General features: G+C 35.6%; 1 protein-coding gene across 3 annotated transcripts in view; it reads right to left on the bottom strand.

Annotated features, from left to right (window-relative positions):
* LOC149532241 (ARM repeat superfamily protein) overlaps nt 1–19,854 on the bottom strand; it is a 179,950-nt gene that overhangs the window by 78,775 nt on the left and 81,321 nt on the right. For 2 of the 3 annotated variants that reach the window (XR_016358832.1, XM_089810308.1), the window contains exons 14-19: nt 12,990–13,132; nt 12,706–12,813; nt 10,129–10,309; nt 9,616–9,701; nt 9,253–9,432; nt 8,974–9,130 (exon numbers count right to left, since the gene is read on the bottom strand). Coding sequence is in view for 2 of the 3 variants with exons in the window: in XM_089810308.1 (XP_089666434.1) it covers nt 8,974–9,130; nt 9,253–9,432; nt 9,616–9,701; nt 10,129–10,309; nt 12,706–12,813; nt 12,990–13,132 (855 nt within the window). In the remaining variant the exon portion in view is untranslated. The remainder of the gene's footprint in view (nt 1–8,973; nt 9,131–9,252; nt 9,433–9,615; nt 9,702–10,128; nt 10,310–12,705; nt 12,814–12,989; nt 13,133–19,854) is intronic. The other variant, XM_089810309.1, reaches the window with a different exon arrangement.

Genomic DNA, 19,854 nt, shown 5'->3' with positions numbered 1-19,854 from the left:
TTAAGTGATTAAAAGATAAGGCAACTATCTCTATTTGAGTGTTCTAAAACCCTTCAAATCTGAAACGTGAGCCTGACTTAAGTGGACACAGCCAATAATGAAAGGCCTATGGACTGTATATGGATATGGGTGAGTAGCACAAGTCTCCAGCACTAGGCGATCAATTGCAGCAAGATAAATGACGGTATTTGATAACAGATCGCCATCCAACCTAGGCACGATATCAGTATGAAGCACTGCACAACACCTGTGTCTCCTTCAGAAGAATGATGCCAAATTAATGGGAGCCAGGACACATGAATTCAGTCTGAAATAACACCCATTCTGCAGAGATTTTTAACACCCATGCTGCAAACAAAAGCCCCAAACACTGAATATGGATATATTGTGCAGAAATATTAGACACCTACCATTAGGAATTTAGGCACTTAGTACAGTAAATGAATCACTCCAAATGCGTGTAATAAATCGCCCCAGATTTTCCATCAGATCAGGGGTCTATATTTACATAAACCCCAAGCTCAAATTTCTCCAATACCAATTCAAAATTCCACAGATTACAATTAATTTTCCCAGCAAAAAATAACATCTTCCTACTCACAGCATATACAGAGGGAAGACAATAGGGTTCAAATTGCCAAACTTAGTATTGATCTACTATATTTTAGCAGTAGAATAAATGCCCTTCTTAGCTTCAAGCCCTTATACCTCAGCAAGGATATTGAAAATAAGAAACCTCATAGACCCTTCACAAGAACAGTAAAAAGAAAATAAACAATTGAATGGCTTTTTCCGTCACAATAGGCTAATATTTATAATCCCTAGTTGGCACTAAGTTTACCAAACATAACTCCACTAAGAAGCTTCATCAACACAACATCATTTTATAACATTAAATATAATAAAGTGTCTTATAATAATGTAAACTTAATAACTAATTAATTAATATGAACATGTGCAATAAATAGCCCCATCCACTGCAGGTGATGACTAACTGCCAGTGTCCCCAACTGCACTGCCAAATATGGCAACTGCCCAAATTAGACTTACTAGAACTAGTAAGTTCACAATTGAGATCCTCAAATCTCACTGTCAGCTCATGACGGTCGTTATGATGAACTAACTCAATCAACTACAAAGACTTGTCAAAAATGGGAACATTCCATGTCCTGAAATATCACTTCATGCAGTATCTACCATTGTGGAATTAGAAAGTTAAGATTATGGCATGTCCTCAAATACCACCTTATGTGATATCCACCATAATAGATTTTAAAAAATCTGCCATTATGGCATCTCCTCAAATACCACCTCATGCGATATCAAATCTACCACATCGCATGTCCTCAGATATCACCTCATGAGATATCCAACTTTGTGGATTTAGAAAGTTGCCATTATAGCATGTCCTTAAATACCACCTCACATGATTCCAATCATAAAAGGTATCTTGCTTCAAGAATACAATTAGGTGTGAATTGTCTCTAAAGACTCCAATGACAAGCAAAACAACTAGCTCCACTTTTGATCCTCCACAAATGATTTGGCAGTTCGATATTTGCTATATTTACAAATTAAATATTTTTTTTCAACACAGAAGCCTTAATACCAACCACGTCTTGACAAGCAATAGCATGCACACATAAGTAAACTTGTTGTGAAAAGAAACTCCTAGTTATCGAATTCAACTCTTCTGACTACAATTCTCGACACTTCCTACTGGTCAAAGGTAAGTGCCAAGAATGGCATTCATCTCCAGGCGTTTAGTCCTAAGCACATGCTTCTAAATACAACAGATTGTAGTCCAATCGATATTACTGAAGTGTAACCGCCAATATTCCTAAATCTTCCTTTTTAAGCAGTGAATTCCTTTTACCAGAAATTTTAGTAAGAAATACCATTCATCTCCAGAGTATTGGATTATATATTCAAAGTCCCTGCTCAAACCCAAATCTTTTGCGATGTTGAGAAATCAATTCCAAAACAAATTCGTGTAGAAACACAACTACAATACACAACAAATATTATGTCCAAGACCAAACATGGTAGGAAACAACATCTCTATGCCTCATGAATGGCCACTGACAACTGGAACTGTGCTGGAAATGAGATTTTTCTTTCAAACTAAAATTGTCGCAGTAAATAAGGAGATTGCCAGTTATAATATTTATCCAACACCCTGCACAAGTATCCATTTAGTTGAGCATGGCAAATCAACACTGGAACCGCAATCCTCACCGAGTACCTGCTGCACTTCAAACACAACAGCAAACTTTAGCAAATTGTTAGAAGTTACATCGATATTGAATTGTCTCAATGCCAATATTGGAGTCGATGTGAAGAAATTGTGTAGCGTCTCCCCTCTACATTCAAAGTACCTCCAATCTGAGCTCAACATACCTCATCCAACACTAGAGTGCACAGATCGCACAAATAGACCATTTGACATCGGATGGTTACCAAGAATTTGAAATCCCCCACATCGATCATCACAAGTATTCCAGCCCACACAAAAACGCCAAGCTACAACAAATATTGTGCATTGGTAAAGATTAACTGACACCCAATCCAATATCAATGGTGAACACTAGCATTCTCTGATCCATTGTCAAGCATATGCAAATGGTCAAGCCACTTCACACTAATCCCGAATATTGAACACCCTAGCACCAAATGTCTCTCCATTGCATATTTTGGTTTTGTCAATTTTTCAGGTCATCCAATGAAGAAATACCTTCGAAGCTTTCTAAGTTGACCTGGATGAAATATTCATAGTCCCTACCCTTGAAAGCATTGAGCAAGGTCTAGCAGACAAGTGCACGATGCCCTTAACCCATGTCGCAATTTTTATTTTAAAATTGGAAGGAAATCATTACATTTTGACTGTCACAATTAAACACCAAATTCCAGCCCATCTCAGAAGCAGACAAGTGCAGTGTTGTTAATCTGTGTGTACATTTTGGTTTGAGATTTTGGAAGTAAATCCTTATATTGACAGTGACTGTTGAACACCATGTTGACTCTAGGTAAGAATTTATCGCAATCCAATTATGAACAATGTGTCCTCATCACTGTTGTGAAGATAATCTTTGATAATATAAAATCAAACCTTGTCTTATCTTTATTTTGTCTGATGTATACTTCAACATAATATGCTATTGATATTTAAAGGTAGATATGGCACACATAATCTTCATTTCAGTTCTCAGAACTGTAACATCAGTTCCATCATTTATAATGACAGAAAAGTTTTGACGACTTAATATTCAGTGCCCAGACAGCAGTGAATTTCCATGTCAAGCCAAAGACAAAGTCAAGCACTAAACAGAAATACACATATCATAGATATTACAAACACTCAACATATCATACAAAGGAACTCTATGCACCAGGCCAACACGATAAATTCCACAAATTTTCAAACAAATTAGGCATGATACTCATGTAATGTTCGACCTCTAGTATTCAATATATATTATTTGCTCCAAAGAATATAGGTGTTGGTATATATGCCTTCAGAAACTTGAATATTCAAATTAAAATTTTGACTTGATGCTTTGTCTTCCATCTGTAACTAGATATTTCCAGCAAAGTTCCCAAACTCCTGACTCAGCAAAGGGTTCGGCAAAACGACAAAACCCTTGAAACCTTTATGAAGATTTACCCTTTCCTTCACCCTTTTGCTATCATATATTGAAACTGGTAGGGCTGACCCGGCTCGCTGACCCAAATCCAGAAGGGCTGACCCGACTAGCTGACCTGGGATAGTCACACAACTCACGGAGAGTCGTGGAGCTATGATTTCCAATGCTTTCTAGTCTCCTGTAGAAATATGTAATTTCAACTAATACTCCTTCCCATGCAACAACAAATTCATTCCTCTGCGACACTAGTCTAGATCTCATTAACATCAACATAGATATTATTTGCCCTGAAATCTCGCCCAAGGACTGAGTATCTGCTCAGATACCATGTTAAGTTTCAGATATTTGTATGAATCTTATTTATTCGAAGATTCACTATTCCTTCACATATGTGGGTGGTTCCCCATCACCAAGGGACACCACCTTTCCATAATAATCATATTATGGTATAATAATTATAGAATATAATTAATGTTAATATTCTAATTATATTATCAATAGCTAACATAATATAGTAATTATTATGTTGTGATGTGAATATCAGGATTTAACTGTGTGATTTTGAGTCAAACTCGATGACCCATGTTTCATGAGTAGTGATTCAACATGAATCCATCTCTCATGAGAATAAATGGAACACTTAGCACTCATTGGATCTAGGTGATGCTCACAGGGGTGAAGCACCGGGACTTCCCGGGAGGTCACCCATCCCAGTACTACTCCAGCCTGAGCGCGCTTAACTACAGAGTTTCCTCCACAGTTAAACCCAAAGCTTGCAACCCCATTTGCAAAACCTTCACCAAGTGTTGTGCCTTATGAACCATTCATTAGAAAGCCCCTTAAGCTCATCAATTGATAAGTAGGAGATGATTTCCACAGCTAGTCAAATTGTGATGTGAATATCAGGATTTAACTGTGTGATTTTGAGTCAAACTCGATGACCCATGTTTCATGAGTAGTGATTCAACATGAATCCATCTCTCATGAGAATAAATGGAACACTTAGCACTCATTGGATCTAGGTGATGCTCACAGGGGTGAAGCACCGGGACTTCCCAGGAGGTCACCCATCCCAGTACTACTCCAGCCTGAGCGCGCTTAACTACAGAGTTTCCTCCACAGTTAAACCCAAAGCTTGCAACCCCATTTGCAAAACCTTCACCAAGTGTTGTGCCTTATGAACCATTCATTAGAAAGCCCCTTAAGCTCATCAATTGATAAGTAGGAGATGATTTCCACAGCTAGTCAAATTGTGATGTGAATATCAGGATTTAACTGTGTGATTTTGAGTCAAACTCGATGACCCATGTTTCATGAGTAGTGATTCAACATGAATCCATCTCTCATGAGAATAAATGGAACACTTAGCACTCATTGGATCTAGGTGATGCTCACAGGGGTGAAGCACCGGGACTTCCCGGGAGGTCACCCATCCCAGTACTACTCCAGCCTGAGCGCGCTTAACTACAGAGTTTCCTCCACAGTTAAACCCAAAGCTTGCAACCCCATTTGCAAAACCTTCACCAAGTGTTGTGCCTTATGAACCATTCATTAGAAAGCCCCTTAAGCTCATCAATTGATAAGTAGGAGATGATTTCCACAGCTAGTCAAATTGTGATGTGAATATCAGGATTTAACTGTGTGATTTTGAGTCAAACTCGATGACCCATGTTTCATGAGTAGTGATTCAACATGAATCCATCTCTCATGAGAATAAATGGAACACTTAGCACTCATTGGATCTAGGTGATGCTCACAAGGGTGAAGCACCGGGACTTCCCGGGAGGTCACCCATCCCAGTACTACTCCAGCCTGAGCGCGCTTAACTACAGAGTTTCCTCCACAGTTAAACCCAAAGCTTGCAACCCCATTTGCAAAACCTTCACCAAGTGTTGTGCCTTATGAACCATTCATTAGAAAGCCCCTTAAGCTCATCAATTGATAAGTAGGAGATGATTTCCACAGCTAGTCAAATTGTGATGTGAATATCAGGATTTAACTGTGTGATTTTGAGTCAAACTCGATGACCCATGTTTCATGAGTAGTGATTCAACATGAATCCATCTCTCATGAGAATAAATGGAACACTTAGCACTCATTGGATCTAGGTGATGCTCACAGAGGTGAAGCACCGGGACTTCCCGGGAGGTCACCCATCCCAGTACTACTCCAGCCTGAGCGCGCTTAACTACAGAGTAGTACTGGGATGGGTGACCTCCCGGGAAGTCCCGGTGCTTCACCCCTGTGAGCATCACCTAGATCCAATGAGTGCTAAGTGTTCCATTTATTCTCATGAGAGATGGATTCATGTTGAATCACTACTCATGAAACATGGGTCATCGAGTTTGACTCAAAATCACACAGTTAAATCCTGATATTCACATCACAATTTGACTAGCTGTGGAAATCATCTCCTACTTATCAATTGATGAGCTTAAGGGGCTTTCTAATGAATGGTTCATAAGGCACAACACTTGGTGAAGGTTTTGCAAATGGGGTTGCAAGCTTTGGGTTTAACTGTGGAGGAAACTCTGTAGTTAAGCGCGCTCAGGCTGGAGTAGTACTGGGATGGGTGACCTCCCGGGAAGTCCCGGTGCTTCACCCCTGTGAGCATCACCTAGATCCAATGAGTGCTAAGTGTTCCATTTATTCTCATGAGAGATGGATTCATGTTGAATCACTACTCATGAAACATGGGTCATCGAGTTTGACTCAAAATCACACAGTTAAATCCTGATATTCACATCACAATTTGACTAGCTGTGGAAATCATCTCCTACTTATCAATTGATGAGCTTAAGGGGCTTTCTAATGAATGGTTCATAAGGCACAACACTTGGTGAAGGTTTTGCAAATGGGGTTGCAAGCTTTGGGTTTAACTGTGGAGGAAACTCTGTAGTTAAGCGCGCTCAGGCTGGAGTAGTACTGGGATGGGTGACCTCCCGGGAAGTCTCGGTGCTTCACCCCTGTGAGCATCACCTAGATCCAATGAGTGCTAAGTGTTCCATTTATTCTCATGAGAGATGGATTCATGTTGAATCACTACTCATGAAACATGGGTCATCGAGTTTGACTCAAAATCACACAGTTAAATCCTGATATTCACATCACAATTTGACTAGCTGTGGAAATCATCTCCTACTTATCAATTGATGAGCTTAAGGGGCTTTCTAATGAATGGTTCATAAGGCACAACACTTGGTGAAGGTTTTGCAAATGGGGTTGCAAGCTTTGGGTTTAACTGTGGAGGAAACTCTGTAGTTAAGCGCGCTCAGGCTGGAGTAGTACTGGGATGGGTGACCTCCCGGGAAGTCCCGGTGCTTCACCCCTGTGAGCATCACCTAGATCCAATGAGTGCTAAGTGTTCCATTTATTCTCATGAGAGATGGATTCATGTTGAATCACTACTCATGAAACATGGGTCATCGAGTTTGACTCAAAATCACACAGTTAAATCCTGATATTCACATCACAATTTGACTAGCTGTGGAAATCATCTCCTACTTATCAATTATTATGTTATTAATACAATAATTATATTTTCAATTTGATATAATATAATATAATAATATGTCTCAAATTGAAATAATACTTGTATTACTTGAGACATCATTGTGAATCAGGTATGTAAGCATCCTGAAGCTAACTTTAACAGTTTTGAGAAATAGAATCAGAATTTAGACATTAGAAATCAGAATTTGTTCCTTGGTGTATGAATCATTAGCTGTTAGTTTCATTTCAGTTATTTAGTTTCAACCTTTGCGTTCATCATTTTCAGAAAACAAAATCAACACGTTTCTTCTAAAACCCTGGTCAAAGACAATCAAAAACACAATAAACATCAGGAATTTTCCTTAAAATCCAGTTGGGGATCTTTCAAGAGGAAAGCGGAAAAGAAGAGTATACAAGGACAAAGTTAATGAGACAAGAACAAATAAGGAATATATCATTGGAGATCAAATAATGATCTATCTTCAAAGAAAAAGATTCCTAGTTGGTGCATACAGTAACCTGAAAATGAACAAATTTAGTCCTTGCCAAACCATGTAAAAAGTTCATTCAAAAAAGTTTAAAATGCATGTGAAGTGGAGTTGCACAATGATTTCGGCATATCACTTATTAGCAGGCATAATAACTTCTAGTTTCACTAATAGAAATTTCTTGCACCTTTCTGAAGTTTGCAGCTACAAAGGAACATAATTTTAGATTTACTGGACCCAGAGGAGCTTATTGTATGAATCTAAGGGTCATTGACTCATCACTACTAAATTCATTCCTGAAGATTCCTTAACATTTTACACTTAACACGAGTTTTGCACCTACTTATAGTCCACCGTGATCATTCCTAAAGATACGAGCAGCTATATAATCATCACTCGTGATTTTACTTGCAAGGTGGTTAACAGCAGAAAAAAGGTCAAAGTAGTCAGAAGCTCAGCAACCACATTGCATTACAATATCATTTGAATTATGTCAACAGTAATAGTTGTACCCATTTGTAATCAAACAACTGTGGCCCAGTATGTTTGAAACTCGTTGCTGCTGATTATAATTTGTTCATGACTGTGAAACACTAAAGTTGAAATACACGGTATGTCTGTTCATTATTTCTGAGTTCCACGGTATGTCTGTTCATTAGGTTGCATGGTTGAATATTTCTGGATATTTCTGAGTTCCACGGTATGTCTGTTCATTAGGTTGCATGGTTGAATACACTTTCATTGGATCCTCTATCCATTGCAGCTTCATTAACGTCTTTGGTCTCATCTGCTCAAACAATGTTGAGGGATCTTCCCTTTGCATATCTATTTATCATTGTACTTATTTTGGCATTACCAATTTATTTTTATCCCTGCTTGTTTCCTTCTCTTGAAATTTTTATTTGCTTTATGCTAGTTTTTGAGTCCAGGGCACCTTTTTCCCTTTGTACTTCAATTTTCTAACAGTTATATTCCAGTTTCTTTTATCATACTCTTGGTCATTCATGGACACTGATATAATTTATTTCTTTCCTTCTAAAATAATCTACAAAGAGCAGTCAGTGGGATAGACCATACTTAAATTCTCAAAGATATGCAATCATAAGAAGTCCATTACCTTTAAATGGACATATTATATGAAATCTATAACAAACATTTCAGTGGTAATATGTCATTCAAAAGGAGAAAAATTAGTGAACATAACTTTTTATCTAATTCATGGTAAATCTGCTGGTTAATATAAATACTGATAAATTCTATCTATCATGTTGATAACATTGGTGGTCCATAAATTTAAATGAACATTCTGTATGAGATAAAACAACAATATATAAAAAAAAGAATCAAACCTTCTGCCATAAAAAATTTCGACAAGAAAGGTACTGCTGATAGTGCACTTTGTGTAACCAATAAATGAATATGTTCTTTAAATATTTCTGTCGACGGTGACATTGCAAAAAGCACAAATAGATCTTCAAAAATACAAAAACTGTCTCCATTTTGATCCTGCCAAACAAACAAGAAGCAACCAAATTGTTTAGACTTTAAATTCAAGCATCATCATGAATTCTTCAGGCTTCATTCATATCGAGGATAACCATAGATAATTTAGTTTAGCAATAACTCACTTTGTCATCAGAATTGTGAGTACGCACATCAGAAACTTTAGTTACTTTTGTTGGTAAGTTCTTCAGCAAACTCCAAAGTGTAGCAACCAAAAGACTCCCATGAACTGATTTATTTTCAGCCTCAATTTGCTGATATATTTCAGGTTGGACTAGAAACTCGTCTATGTCATTAGGCCTTGTCTGTTAAACCAATACATAGACACAATTGTGAGAAATAGTCAAAAAAAATCATCATCAAAAGATCGTATGCATACAACATGGAGATAAATTTGTTGGAACAGTTTCATTGTAGCACTTCCTCAATATTCCCAAAATCTATCGCTTCATCTATGTCTTTCTATAAAATATGCAAAGATTTCTAACCTGAAATATCATCTCTCTCGTATCCAGATCTGGCCATTCTTGTTTAATAAATTGAATAGATCCTTTCACTAAATACCAGAATTTACCTGGTAAAGATATATGGATGTTAAATATCCATTAGCCAGAATGTGCAAGAAAAACATTGTTAAGTCAGGCTAATGTAAATCATATGAATATTTTGAACACAATTTTTTAAAAATGACTGACTTGCAAATATTTTTAATAGTTCTCATAATGATTTGTGAACAAACTTTTAAACACTCCAGATTGCATTTAAGACAGCAGAGTAATATTGGCAAGTTAGGTTACTCAAAATGCTAGTTTTCATGTGATTTGTAACAGATACATATTGACACAACATTAATTTCCACATGACTACATTGATTCAAAATCATATAGAGTACTGTACAAGAGGCATTGAACAAATGTACAGTAATAAAACTCAGAGTGCATACAATAATAAACAATGCTAAAAATGGATCTTATTTCAAGTTAAAATAAATATCACAATACCTTTATTTTGCTGCATGAATGAATGAATTAATATCAGGAACATCAGTGGTTTCACTCTTCCAAGTTCTTTACAGCACTGAATAAGCCAAGGCAGGTACATTCCCACATTCTCAAGCAAAGCATCAGACAATGCTTTTATCATTTTACTATTTACCGACACCAGCAACTTTTCTTCCAATTTCTGCAGAAAATGAGAGAAAAAATTATATTAGTTCTTATAGATGACCCAGAATAGGTCAAAGGGATTGGAGCATATCTCATTTTCAAAAGCAAAGAACAAGGACAAAAGAAGCACAAGATTCGAAGCAAATACAGCAAAGCAAGATAAATAGGAAAAAATAATGAAACAGGTAAACAGAGATAAGTCATAAATTGCTGACCAACGAACTAGGAAAACTATAAATAGATATAAATATTAAATAGAAATGTGAATGAAAGATCCCTCGAGGCAGTGGAAAGAGATAAACACCACGTGATGAACCAAAAACCTCAGGTATTAGTATTTTGGTAAATATTGGAAAAGCCAATGACATTTCACAGTTTGATTTTCATTGAAGAATCTGAGAATGCTTGTTAGGAAATCCAGAGCTAAGAAAATGCATAATCATCTTGACGATATCTAGTGAGCTTTTACACCGAAAATCTGGGAAAACATCTCAAAATTCACAAGAGAAATAAATGAACCCTGAAATTTTCTTGAGAAATCAAAGTATTTTATTGTAATCGAAAAAGAACCTATTTACTGCAAAAAGTACACCAGAAAATATAGTACATAAGAATGATAAGGATCAGATATCATATTGACCAACAATATATATTGTGAGTGCAATACTTTCTCGTACAGAAAGGATTTTCATCAAATCAGAACCCACCCAATAATGGTTAGCTGTAGGACCAACTGGTCATCACTACCATTTAAAGTATGGCACCGAAGCCAACAATTAACAAACAAAATAACAAATCCAGCTACAAAAAAATTAGTTTATTATATGTCAATCAATGATAACATAATTTAACATGACAAACAACATATCCACTCATTAAAACAAATCTCGTACCAATATTCGCTATTTCCAAGACATTCCTGTTTTTTTCCAATCAGGAACAGCACCAAGGATATTTCCTAGCCATACATAACATAATTTAACATGACAAGCAACATATCCCCTCATCAAAACAAATCTCATAGCAATATTCACCATTTCTAGGACATTCCTGTTTTTTTCCAATCAGGAACAGCACCAAGGATATTTCCTAGCCACACTTACATCCGTAAAATGTCCTCAAGAGGCATACAACTTGAAATTTGTCGAGGACACATCCAAATTTATAATTACTTTTAAGTAACATAGGGTCATTTTAGTTGTCATGAATGTGAAAAAACAAAAAAGTAACATTATGCTTGAAATGTATAGTGAAAAATTAAGAACCCATGACACTTCAACTCCCATTTGTTAACTATTGAATTACTGAATACTTCTCAAAAGGCTATACTTGCCACTTCCATGTGTCTATCATGCTACACCATCTAACATTACCAATAAAAATTGTTTAGCACTCTCCAAATCTCAGCCTCCAAATTGTTTCTTCAATTAGCCTTCTTCCAAGGCATGAACCAAATCCTACATGACCTCTACAAGTGTACATGCTAACACACAACATCCTAAAATAAAAACAAGAGACTTTTCTTCAACCTAACTTTATGCCCATGTGATACCACTCTTCAAACCTCTAGCCTTTGAACTGCTTTATAATAGTCCTCGGGTCCTAAAACCTAAACATATAAAACCAAAAACCAAAACATTTAATGTGAACGTTACAAACATTGAAACTAATTCCTTTTTGGATGATGCAAAATTACACAACCCTGAGGATGCTCCAACATCACTCTGAAGCAAGGAGCATTAGTGTGCTTTCCTTGTCAATTGAATAAAAAATAAAATGCCTCGTAACTCGAGAAAAATTACAAATTAGAATCTTTGGTTGAATGGCCTTAGTGTTACATTGCATTTTACAGTCACTGCAAGACAAGTCTCTGTCTATCTTCCCATCTCCCATTAGATTCCCCATCATCCAAAGAATGCCCCATGTTAAAGCCTGCATCTACCTTGGTTGACTGTTGTCATTAGAGTCAAAATCATCATCTTCACTCATCCTCAAGTGTGAGGATGCTATTTTCTAGAATTCCAATGCCCATGCAGTATTGTAAGCATCTTCAAAGATAGGGATGGCATTACCTTTCATCTTCCTTCACAATGGTGGTGGTAGGGAATCCCTTAATGAGCTATCAATTCATGAAGCCATCAAAGTCAAAGAAAATTTTTGGGAAATTTTCAATGTTACATTGGCCCAAAAGATACATGTGCTGGCATTCACTCCAATTAAGTCTAATAAGCAATACGCATTCATTTGCATATATTTATTAATATACAGACTTCCAATTATGAGTAGATACCAAGATAATTGCCAGTAATAACACCAAAACAGATCTGGAATTACATATGATAATTTTCAGTAAAACTTCAAGGCTCAAAACATTAAGACAATTTTCATGTACACCTGAGATATAGTGCACACCTTACTATGAGCACCTCCGGTTAGATCCAAGGTACTGGAAAGATGATTGAAAAATGGCCATGATATTCTGGTAGCAATTTGCAGAGCCTTTTGGTTTAATCTCCATGTCTGCAATATTTCATCATTTAAAAGAAGCAGTGGTAAAGAGATCTTCAGAAGATAACAAAGATAAAATGAACATATTAATCTAATACCATGTTCACAGACAACAAGAAAATATCACAATGTAGGCCACGTGATGATAGCATATAGCTGTGCATTTAGGACACGTTAATCTTACAAACCTTTGGAAGAATCAAAATATAAGGCAAAATCATAGCTGCTACTTCTTTCAACCAATTTGGATATTGCACTAAGAAACTTGATGACGCTAGTTCAAGGCATAAATCTGCAACACCATAAGCTTGTTCTTTTGATGCCTTGGAACCTGCAAAGACATAATATCAATAATGTGACATTACAAATTGTTTAAACAAAATAGATAAGGCACACACATGCAATGTATGAGTTTTTTTCAATAAGGTATTAGTATTCCACATATCTTAGTGAGTATAATATCCTTGAGGCAATGATAAAAACAGCTGGATGGTGCAGTAGGGGTTTAGAGAGTCATGTTGATGGGATTAAAAAGATGCACGGTGGAGACTTTGCTACTGGAGCCAATCGTTTACGAATTGGTCAGGCAAGGATTTCAAACTCCTTGGCACCTCAGCCAAACCCTAGAAGTGAAAACACTACCAAGAATGGATCAAGCAAATGCGATATGTTGAAAACAGATTTTATCCATTAAGTCTGGGACAAATGCGTGGATCTGGCTGTCCTGGCAATCTGGAGTAGCAAAAATCTTAATTCTCATTTATGAAAAAGTGGTAAGAAAAGAAAGTTCTTAATCAGGTATCTCTCTCTTGGGCAACAAAAAATTTGGTTATTCTATGAAAATAAGGAAATTAACCAAGATATTATGTATGGTAGTATTAGATTCCTTAGAGGCTATTGTTTCCATTTTATCAACTGGTCAAAATCCTTTAACCCTTGCACATATAAACCAAATCCTCTTTATAGATGGGTAACTCTAGATTGGCTACTAGTTCAATACAACTTACCAGCCATTATACATGAGATTGACTCGAATTGGGGAACCTTATTAAGTTGCAAAGGGATTTTCCATAATGACATCTTGAAAAAAGTTGAAGTACGCCTTTGCATTGGCCATAAAATAGAAATCCTGGAACCATTACAAATTGTAGTGTCTAGGAGAAGCAGGGGAATTAAATCCTCATTTTACCATGGTGAAATAGATGAATCTGATATTATTAGTAATAAGAGATCGGATAAATCACCTATTGATCTCCTAACAAATTAAGAACTGTAAGTGATCATACTCATCTGAGAACAGGAAATGACATCTGTAGCCCAATAAGCCTAAGCAAAAGTGAAAAAACTATGCTGCAATCTCTAACTAACAATATTTACCTTAAGGATCAAGTGGATGACCTTGGAAAATGAATAGTAATATTGCTAGGTATACCTCTAAGGCTCATTAGAACAGGGAGGAACCTAGAATCGTGGAAGTAGAAGATGGAGAGATAGGTTAAGGTAAATTCTACTGAGCCAGAAGTAATTGTAAGTTTTCTGCAAAGTCTGAAGATATAATACTGATGGAGAATCAATACCTTGCTGCAAATCGATCTACTACAATTTTGGACTGAATGTTATTGTTCTGGAAGTTTGCAATAAATTCTGGAAATTGTTGCATATTTCTGCACTAAATCGCCAACGAGCAAATTGCTAGAAGAGCAGATATAAGATTGTATCTTGTGTTCTCTATCCACAATCTTGCTCCTACTTATATATTAACCAAGGGTTTTGCTTTTTCATACGAGACAACCCCTTCTAGGTCGGCCCTCCATGAAACAACCTGCTCCTCTACAAATCAGCACCCTTGTCCATTAACTAATAGTTAATTATTAATTAACTACAATAGTCAAATACAAGGCATATAAATATGCCTAGCAAATCGCCAATCTGTTCTAGGGAGATGTATTTATCATGAGGCCATATATAAAGGAAATTATATGCATTTTAGACCTATCTAATCTGAAAAAATAGAACATTAATTTGATCAAATTATCAGGATTTAACACTCCCTCTTAACTTGATAATATAAATGAGAGAAACATATCTAGTGTAATCTCCCCTCTTCCAAAGCATAATCTAATGATAATAAGGATGGAACAATTAAATGATGAGCCATTATAATTGAAATATATTAATTGATTAATTAAATAATAAGTATTATAATATAGTCTATTATTTTCTATTATTTTTATCAAATAGATATATTATAATATCAATTTATATATTGTAGTAATACAATATAATATAACTTCTACAATAAATATATAATTAAATAATAAACCTATTATTATTACAAATATATTTTTTATTGTAAATATATCAATTCTAATTGATAAGATCATTATTGTATTAGTCAAAATTATAATAAATTAATATGATAATTGAAATGGGATCTATTATAAATATATTATTATTATAATATAATAAACGTCTTTTATGGAGCAACGACATGCTACTTAAAGTTAAGGCCACACCCATTCATATTCGATGGGTATAAGTATCTAACCTGAACCGAAATATGGGGGGGGAACTCAAGGAAGGAACATAAGAAGATTTATCGATTCTTGTCAAAGACATGCGCAGATTATACAGAGAATACCGAGCAAACAAGAAAAAGGGAATGAGAGACACGTACAGAATGAAGGAAAAGGAGATTACGATATGATGGGTATACATTTTTGGATTGGAACTTCGTTACAGAATGAAGGAAAAGGAGATTACGATATGATGGGTATACATTTTTGGATTGGAACTTCGTTAAGGATCTTATATAAAATACAAATGGAAGGAGAAAATGGCTCCGGGAGCAATCATTAAGAAGATACATGGCAGTTTGGAATAAAGTTCAGAAAACATTAGAAGACGAAGTCATTAACCAAATTGTATTTTATATTTACCAATCGCAAGAACCAATAAGCATACACGATAGGGAATCCAGGTCATCATAGCAAACATTGCTAATGGGAGCTTTGAACATAGCGCAACCCAAAAAACTTGACGGCAAAGTCAAAGAGGTGGAAGATGGGACTTTTTCCTCAGAGCATACAAGACGTCGGAGGGCAGTCTAGATATCGTGAGGCAGAACAAAGACCCTTGGAAGGGATCAGAGAGGATAGCAGCAGTTAAGAATAGATATACATGCTAATAGGAACAGATTAGAATCACAAACCACACGCCCCAGCTAGTTACTGTTCACAGGAGACCCGCAGAACACAGATGTCCATATCGAAGATATTATAGAGGAATGGAGGCATAGACGTTGATAGGCCACAATGATACATGCAACATATAAAAGAGCACAGTCGGCATTAACCAAGAAGAATCGCGACTAACAGAGAGTAATGCAGAGAAAACATGGAAAGAAGATCAGATTGAATAATAGGAAGATATGATACTAGACTTTGTCAATTATAAGAAAGACAGATGGAACAGACTCCAGTAATCTGCAGCAGCCAAAGAAATACATGTATCTTGGCATCGATAACATTGAAGAGGCAGCAGAAGAACCCAGACCTATTCTGCCCATACATAGTTTGTGAAATATATATAGGGTATGATTATTAATATCTGATTTACAAAGATTGGCAATATAGGGGTGGTCAATGTTTGAATCTGGAGTGCATTCAGAAGGACGTAAGAGTTTCCAGTTCTGCAGAGCATCTAATCAGTAAAAGTAAACAAGAATGACTCCCACAAACAGGTTCAAAGTCAGGAAAGAGGGAAGGTTAGAAAACAGTAATCTTTACACATTGATGTTTGGAGGAGTCTAGTTGAAAGTTAATAAAATCCAATCAACATTGAATCTAAACCATACTGTAACCTAGTCAGCAATAGGAGATAATACAGCCACCATATTAATAGCCTTGGATCAAAAACTCATTTCAACGACTATCATATCCACTTTAGCTATCTATTCACAAGAATATACCATGTCAAATATATATGACCTACCTGATGGAAAGAGAATATAACTAGACATATCTAGCTAGTAAGAATCAAAGGATTATGAAGAATAATAGATGCCCTCCATAATATATATATATATATATATATATATATATATATATATATATATATATATATATATATATTCAGTAGAGATTACAGCAAGAATATCCCATCTATTGTATACCCATTAACATTATAGAAGATGATAAACATATATGCTCATAATTGGGGCAACAAACATTCTCTCACCTTTAGAAAATTACGACAAAGAAGGATGGTATAACTCCTGGAATATATCAAGCAAATATCATTTTACTGATCAGTCTTACAGGTCATCTAATTTAAGGAACATTGTTGCATGGAAAATAGCCAGTTATATTGACCATGTTATTCAGCACATAGTACAAATCACAAGGCTAACAAGGATAAGAATGTGAAATTGAGAAAAATTATTTGACTCCCAAACTGGGGACATTACATCTAGCAACATTGTTAAGCATAGATTTGTACTCTATATCTAACTGATTCTTCCAAACATGTAGTATCATGGTACACATAATACTTTGTCATATTACTAAACCTGTAATATGAATTATCACTAATACTTGTGATAACAGTATTAAATGTGATGCAATACACAACATAAAATCCAGAGAATGATTAAATTCTTATTTTATCCAAATTGTGACTCATAGACACTAACAAGCCTATATCACAATATGATCCTGAATTAAGATTTGCCAGTACACACGGTAAAATCCGGAGAATGATTAAATTCTTCCTTTATCCAAATTGTGACTCATAAGCATGGAAATGTCTCTAACACAATATGATCTTTAATTCATCTAGATCTGTCAGTAGTTCCCTACTGTTTTAGAACATTATCTCAGAAATCGTCATCTCATATAATGTCTATTCATTATCACAAAGATCGTCACCTCTTTACATAATAAACACAAATGGTGAAGCCCATAACAGTCAATAGCCTGACAAAAATAATTTAACACACAATTATTTTATTTATTATCCAAGAATACAAGTTATAATTCAACCATACCAAGTCCTTTTCTGAAGTGATTTATCTTCACTCAAGAAAGAGGTTTGGTAAGAATATCTAATGTCTAATCTACAGTACAAATGTATCTTAACTTGACAATATTCCTGTCTCCCATATCTCTTACATAATGATAGGGAATTTCAAATTGCTTGGATCTATCATGAAAAATTGGGTTCACAGAAATCTCGATGCAACTCTAATTATCACAATGAATGATAGTGGAATTCATAGGTTGACCAAATAATCCCACAAGTAACTTTCTAAGCCAAACTGCTTCCTAAGAAGCCATTGCAGCTGCAATGTATTCAGCTTCTGTGGAACTCTCTACTACTGATGTTTGCTTTCTACGTATCCATGATATCATGGTTGAGCCTAAACTGAAACAGCATCTCTACTACTGAAGTGCTTTTCCTATCAATAACACTTCCATCCCAATCTAAACCTGTGAATCCATGTAAGTCCAAGTCAACTTTCTCATACTTGAGCCCAAGGTTAAGAGTGCCTTGTAAGTATCTCATAATGTGTTTCACTGCAACTTGGTGAATCTCCTTTGGTTCACACATAAACTGACTTAAGGCATTAACTGCATAGCAAATACCAAGTCTTGTATTTACCAAGTACATGAAAGACCCAATCATCAGTCTATAAAGAGTAGAATCTATAGAGGGTGATTTTGCTACTACTTCCTTAAGTTTGTGTAGGTTAGTCTCCATTGGAGAAGACATAGGTTTGCAGTTCCACATTCCAAATCTCTTCAAGATGTCTAAAGTATACTTTCCTTGATTAAGTATGATGTTGTCAGAGTTTTGCCATACTTCCAATCCTAGGAAGTAATGAAGGAATCCTAAATCTTTCATATCAAATTCTCTGATTAGATCTTTCTTCCATTGATCTATAAGATGATCATCACCTGTTATTAGTAAATCATCAACATATAGTATCAAAATTATCATATCATCTTTATCCTTTTTATAATAGAGATTTGGATCAGCTTCATTCTTGGAGAATCCTAAACTGGTGAGATACTTATTGATTCTTTCATACCATGACCTTGGAGCCTATCTAAAAACCCATAGAGAGCTTTCTTGAGCCTACAAACAAAGACTTTAGGGTATGAGTTTCAAATCCTCAAGTTGTTCCAAATATACCTCTTCAATAATCTTTCCACTCAGTAATGTTGTTTTCACATCCATCTAATGTACTTTCCATCCCTTCGATGCTGCAATAGCTAGGACAGCTCTTGCAAAGGTGTATCTGGCAACTAAAACAAAAGTTTCTTCATAATCAATTCCCTCCTGAGAGAATCCTCGGCTACGAATCTAGTCTTATATTTTTCCATGCCACCATCAACAACATGCTTGATTTTAAATATCCACTTAGAAGAAACAACAGATTTTCCCTCAGGCCTTAGAACATTTTCCCAAACATCATTCTTAATAATGGATTGGTATTCTTCTGTCATAGCATCCTTCCAAGTTGTATGTTTAATAGCATCTGAAACATTGGGTGATTCTGATTTAGATAAATCACTCATGTTTGCATCATAGCTAGAGAATCTTTTGGGTTTTTTGCTTTCTCTGAAGGTTCCTTGTGGTACAGAGAAGTCTTGTGCTTCTTCTATAGTCTTAGAGGCCCAATGTGGTTTTTTATTAGGATTTTTAGCTTCCTCAAGATTAAAATTTTGAATTTCACCTTCAATTTCTTCATTGTTCTCCCTCTGAAACTCAAGTTCATGATTCTCTTCAGAACTATATGTGAAGGATCTTCAAAACTTAGGGCTCTTTTGAATGTTAAATCTTCTTCAAATATTACATCCCTACTAAATTCAATGTTTTTCTAACCAGGTATGTAAACTCTATATGCTTTGGATGTTTCACTGTATCAAACAAAAATACCTCTTCTGCCTGAAGGTTCAAGTTTAGTTCTTTTCTCTTTAGGAATATGAATATAAACAAGACACCCAAATATTCTAAGATGACTGATATTTGGTTTAGAATTAGAGAAGA

Source organism: Cupressus sempervirens, chromosome 11, assembly GCF_028749045.1.
Source record: "Cupressus sempervirens isolate cs-2001-9-10 chromosome 11, ASM2874904v1, whole genome shotgun sequence".
NCBI lineage: Eukaryota > Viridiplantae > Streptophyta > Pinopsida > Cupressales > Cupressaceae > Cupressus > Cupressus sempervirens.
Note: the sequence above shows the minus strand (reverse complement) of the source record. Positions and strands in the feature narration are given on the sequence as shown.